Source organism: Cariama cristata, unplaced genomic scaffold, assembly GCF_000690535.1.
Source record: "Cariama cristata isolate BGI_N322 unplaced genomic scaffold, ASM69053v1 scaffold41354, whole genome shotgun sequence".
NCBI lineage: Eukaryota > Metazoa > Chordata > Aves > Cariamiformes > Cariamidae > Cariama > Cariama cristata.
Genome location: NW_009615477.1, coordinates 1 through 5,205, shown reverse-complemented (window position 1 = coordinate 5,205; position 5,205 = coordinate 1). Strand labels below are relative to the sequence as shown.

General features: G+C 55.4%; 1 protein-coding gene across 1 annotated transcript; it reads right to left on the bottom strand.

Moving 5' to 3' along the window:
• Positions 1-402: 402 nt before the first annotated feature.
• FHL3 (four and a half LIM domains 3) lies at positions 403-3,621 on the bottom strand. Its single transcript, XM_009699799.1, has 5 exons — positions 3,430-3,621; positions 3,175-3,349; positions 2,437-2,606; positions 2,070-2,256; positions 403-783 (listed from the first exon to the last, which is right to left on the bottom strand). The coding sequence occupies exons 1-5, from the start codon at positions 3,583-3,585 to the stop codon at positions 632-634; spliced, it is 840 nt and encodes a 279-aa protein (XP_009698101.1). The 5' UTR covers positions 3,586-3,621; the 3' UTR covers positions 403-631.
• Positions 3,622-5,205: the final 1,584 nt, after the last annotated feature.

Here is a 5,205-nt window from a genome sequence, read left to right as displayed (position 1 = left end):
GATCCCATCTGGCAGGACACATGCTCTTCTCCTGGCCACACTCCAGCCTGGTGTCCCCAAACCTCCCAAACAGGGCAGAGAGCACCCTTCGTGCCTGGGTTGCCACAAGCCAGCCGCATGTACGGAAAGACTGTGCTGCAAAGCCATCTGCTACGCAGGCCAGCACGGCCAAGCTGCACGGACCAGGAGCTGCTGCCTTATATCACACAGAGCAAGGGAAGCACATGGGGAAAAGCGAAAAGTCAGCACTGTGCCAGTGGGAGCAAATACATGCTGCCAGTGTGTAGATCCAGCAGCCCAACGCTGAAGCTGCTGCTGCCGCCCTTTGCTCAGCTGGGGCCCTGGGCTCAGCTCGTGCCTGGTCAGACAGGAAGCAAAAGTAAAGAGTAAATAATAGGGGGGTCTTGAAGCTCCTTTTTCAACTTTATTTAGCTTTGACTCTGCACAGAGCCATAGCATAGCGTACTCTAGCCTTCGAGGGGGGGCACAGGAACCCCCTGAACACACCATGGTTTGGGGTCAGCCCCCATCTCCTGTGCCTTGTGCTCTGCCCCTGAAATGTTGTTGGGGTATCTGGCACAAAGACTCTGAAGAATAGAGACGGCCCCTGCCCCACGGCGTCCTTGGAGGCTCATAGGTCGCTGCTGCAGTTGCGGCACAGGATCTCATCGTTGTCAGGGATGAAGCCTTTCCCGACAAGTGAGGTGTTGCAGCGGGCGCAGTTAAAGCAATTATGGTGCCAGTGACGGTCCTCAAAGGAGACATATTTACCACCGCCAAAGCCTACAGGAGGGACAGAGTGCAGCGTTAGAACCCTTGAGGAAACTGGGATGAGCTTCCCACACAGACCGAGTCTTGGCCTGTTCATCGCCGAGTCAGGTCTTCACACGCAGTGCCGCACTGTGGCACCCAAACATCCCCCAGTATCGAATACATCTGACACAGGAATCCACACTCTTGAGGGGGAAGAGGATCAAAATTATTTCACACCAGATTTTGCAGGGTTGAGATACTCAGACCAGAATCACCATTTTCTCCCTAGAGAGGAGCAGGGAGTGGAGCTGCACCATCACAGCGAACAAGGGGGTTGTCGGGAGCTCCTGGCAGCACTGCCTGGAGCAGCTCCTTCCAAGGACAGCGCTAGTGAAATCCTGGGAAGAGCCCTCCTGCCACCAGCCCAGGCCCATGCTCCTGCAGAGGCTCTGTGGGCAGCTTCCTTCCTCTGCCAGCGGTGGCTGGACTTGTGGGCTTTGACCCTCTTCTCCCCAGGTCTGCGAGAAATTGATAAGGACCAGACGGGAAGCAGGGTGCCCAGGAGCTGCCCTGTCCTCAGCCAGAGTCATCCTCTGAGTCACCAGCTGATTCATGGCTTTGCCTGCCTTCCCAGCAGCAAAAGACATGAGTTGCAAAGGGAAGGGTTAAGTGGGGGAGGGCAGGAAGGAGGCCAGACCTTCTCAGGGGTTTCCGCAGAAGACGACACCCTACTTCCCCTGCCTTAGGCAGGTACGACAGGTCCAGACTCCCCTGCAGCAGTTGCTGCTGCAGCTATGGCTGGAAGTCTCTGGCTTTCCCTGTCTGTGAGCAATCTTTCCACAGGACGTGGCAACCAGTCTCAAACAAGGCAAGCTAGAGACACAAGATCACGCTGTGAGCAGTCATTTTGGGAGCCTTTACCACTGGGCAGAGGGAATTCCTCCCAAGTGGCACAGTTCACAGCTTTGAAAGATGCAGATGAAGGAACACAAGTGGCCCTAGGACCACTGCAACAAAGAGATCCCCTCTCACAGGGTTCCTCGGAAAGCGGCTACAGTTGTTACTGTGGGGGACGTGCCTGTGGGCACCTTGTGCTCCCCAGCATTTGTCCCCGGGAGGCCTGAAGTGCCTGGAGACACCTGAACAAGCCTCCACGGTGGAGACGTGTATGAACATCATATAGGCCTGGGTCACAGGTGCACTCAAGAGGGCAGCTTCACCCAGAGAAGTCACCACGTGTCTGGATCTGGAAACAAAGCAGGTAGGTCATGCCTTGCTCTGCAGAAGTGCCTCGTAACCAGGGCCGTTCTGCTCACCTGTGATGGGCTTTGTGCAGGCGCTGCACTTCTTGGCATAGAGGTTCCCAAAGCACTTAATGCAGTACGGGTTGTCGTCCTGGGAGGTGAACTGCTGGCCAGCCAGGGGGGTCTTGCAGCCTGTGCAGACGAAACACTCCTTGTGCCACGGCTCATCCCGGTAAGTCACTCCTCCTTTGGTCAGGGTCTGCAGGAAGAGAGTGCACACTGGTGACACGTGGGCATGGGGAAACGGGCCGCAGCACACGTCCAGCAGCTACCCAGGGTGCTGGTGCCTGAACCCTTCTCTGGTGGGGCTCAGACAGGGTAGGGAACATGTCCCCAGATCAGAGAACTCGGGGGCTTTGGGCTGTCAGGCCAGACATACCTTTTTGCAACGGGTGCAGCGAGGAGCGAACTTGCTCTCGTAACAGGGGACACAGTAATAGTCCTTCTTGTCTGGGATGAAGGATCGTGACCCAATGGGCTGCTGGCAGCTGCTGCATATGAAGCAATGCTCATGCCAGGTTTGTCCATTGTACTCCAATTTACGGGATCCTGCAGAGAGAGCCGTTCACAGTGACGGGAGGGAGCAGCACACACGTACATAGGGGACACGGGAGGCTCTGGGGGATAAGCTGTGGTGCCCCAGGCCCACCCCACAGCCGCAAGGGGAGGGCTGTGGCAACATGCCCCCAGCACTGGCACACAGGCCGCAGCAGAGACGCCTGTTGTAACCTACATCTGAAGACGGTGCCAGAATGGCCAAGCAAAGACACACCTTTGCCTCAGGCCATCTCCAGAGACGCTCACACACCTTCAGTCATTCCTTCTCTCCTCGTCAGCACACACTAGAAAATGCCCAGGAAACCCTTTATTATCTCCTCCCCAGCTCACTTCCCCATGAAAAAAGGGAACAGACAGAGCTGCTGTGGTAATCGCAGCTTGGGATCCTGCTGTCTTGGCAGACGAGCAAAGCGCCCAGCCCACTCTATGCAGCAACAATGGGACAGGAGAGCAGAAATTCAGCTCTCTTCCTTGCTGCCCCGGTGTTGGACCCTGCAGCCCCAGCCGACGCTGCTGGGACCAGGAACAAACTGCAGTGCTCAAGTCTGCCCGCTCCTACCTGGCATGACTGTCTTTTCACAGGCAACGCATTTGGACGAGAACTCGCTGCAGTAGCAGTCATTGCACAGCAGCTCCTCGCCTTGGCAGGTGAATGGCTCGTCGGCCAGAGAACGGTCACAGCGGAAGCAACGAAAGCAGTGCTCGTGGTAATGGCGATCCTCATAGTACAGCTCCTGGGGAGGACAGCCGAGATGAAGAGGGGACCAGTCACCCCAGGGAACTGCCCTGCCCGGCCACAGAGTCCCATACTCACTCTGCAGTCGTGGCCGATCAGCTCTTTGCACTCATCACAGGTGTTGGCAAAGTGGGCATCGTAGCAGGGGATGCAGTACGGGCCGTTGTCCATCTGGATGTACTTGCGCCCGTACAAGGACTCCTTGCAGTTGTCGCAGTCAAAGCACTCTGTCATGGTGCCAGTCTGAGGGCCTCCTTCACCTGCTAGGAGATCAGCGGGGATGCTGGGTCAGTATCAGCTTACACTGCCTGAGATGTCCCTGCACAGCCCTGCCATCTCCAGAGGGCAAGGACCGTGAATCCCTGCACTGAGCCAACAAACAGCTGCTATCAGGAGAGGATGCAGACCTGACTTGCTGCACCTGCTCTGTGGCCGTATGCACTTCCAAAAAAGCCTGCACGCATTCAGGGCCTGGGATGAATCTTGCTTCAGGTTTATATTCAAGTTCAACAGTTGGAGCACTTAGGCACCACTTAGAGAAACCTAGACACACAAGCATGCAATCGAGATTCTCACTGTCTTCCTCCTTTCTGGGAAGCAAAGTGTAAATGGTTGCCAAAAGAGAGGATTTTTTTGCATGAGAAGTTTTGATTTAGCACCAAAACCAGGACCATGCACATGCTGTGTGGGTGCACATCCACTGTCACATCAGAAAGCCAGCCACCTCGAGGGAGATCTGTCTACCAAGCAGCCCTTCAGGGACCCACACTCAGCCACCAGCATGGCCCTGGATCAACGGCAAGATTCCTCCCGACAGCGTGTGAGCTGATGCTCTGCCTGATGGGGCTGTCAGCATTTCAAATTCTGGAACGTCTCCAGAACTTTAAAGCAGCTGCTCCACAGGGAAGCAGAAACCAGGCACCCCATGCTGTGCCTGGCTATGAATCACAGAATCATTATGGTTGGAAGAGACCTCAAAGATCATCAAGTCCAACCGTACACCCGATGCCACCATGCCCACTAAACCCACTAAACCATGTCTTGAAGCGCCACATCTAAACGTTTTTTGAACACCTCCAGGGACGGTGAGTCCACCACCTCGCTGGGGAGCCACGTCCCAGCAAACAGTTTTGCACATGTTGCTCCAACTACAAACACTCTTCAGGGAGCAAGCGTTGGGGAGGGCGGGTGTTTTAAAAGCATGGAGGTGTTGGGGTTTTGCACGCAGGAGATCAGACCTCGCTCGTTGCCCCTTGTCTCCCTCTCCGACAAGAGGTTTGTTGGAACTATTTCGCTTTCTTTGGAGTACTAACTCCAGAACAAGAGTATCTTCCTTCTGTTTGGTTTAACATGGTTATTCCTAAATATGGAGTTTTCCACTTGCAAAAATCACACCCTTCTTTAGTACAGGTTGCTATCAAGTGTAGACAAGCCCATGGAATTACATCTGAGCAGTCAGCTGCAGAGTGCCACACGCTGCAGTTTTCTTCATGAACCCACCCACTTCAGAAAGAGCTACTATGGCTCAATCTACAGTTTAGCATTTAATGGGGCAGGGAGCCCCCCCCCAGCCCCGGCCCCTCCCTCCTCACAGGCTCCCCGGCCACAGCAGCCGCGTCCCTTGCACTGGGAGGCACTGGGAGGCAGCCCCCCGGGCAGGAGCTGATCCAGACAGCTCTGACTCAGGGCAGTGAGCTCCCCAGGGCTATTCTTGGTCAAGCCACACAGCTCCCAGCTGTTGTCAAGCCTGGTATGTGCGATAGGGCTGCTGGTGAATAAATCTAGTGTTCCCACATGGCTACGTGACCAACAGAGGGGGAACAAAGTCCCTTTTCAGACTCTCGTTACCCAGCT

Excerpts from the sequence above, each read along its gene's own strand:
- FHL3 (XM_009699799.1), bottom strand. The coding sequence starts at position 3,585 with ATGACAGAGTGCTTTGACTGCGACAACTGCAAGGAGTCCTTGTACGGG. Across the intron at positions 3,350-3,429 it reads TGATCGGCCACGACTGCAGA|GAGCTGTACTATGAGGATCG; the intron begins GTGAGTATGGGA and ends TGTCCTCCCCAG. Across the intron at positions 784-2,069 it reads CTGCACAAAGCCCATCACAG|GCTTTGGCGGTGGTAAATAT; the intron begins GTGAGCAGAACG and ends TCCCTCCTGTAG.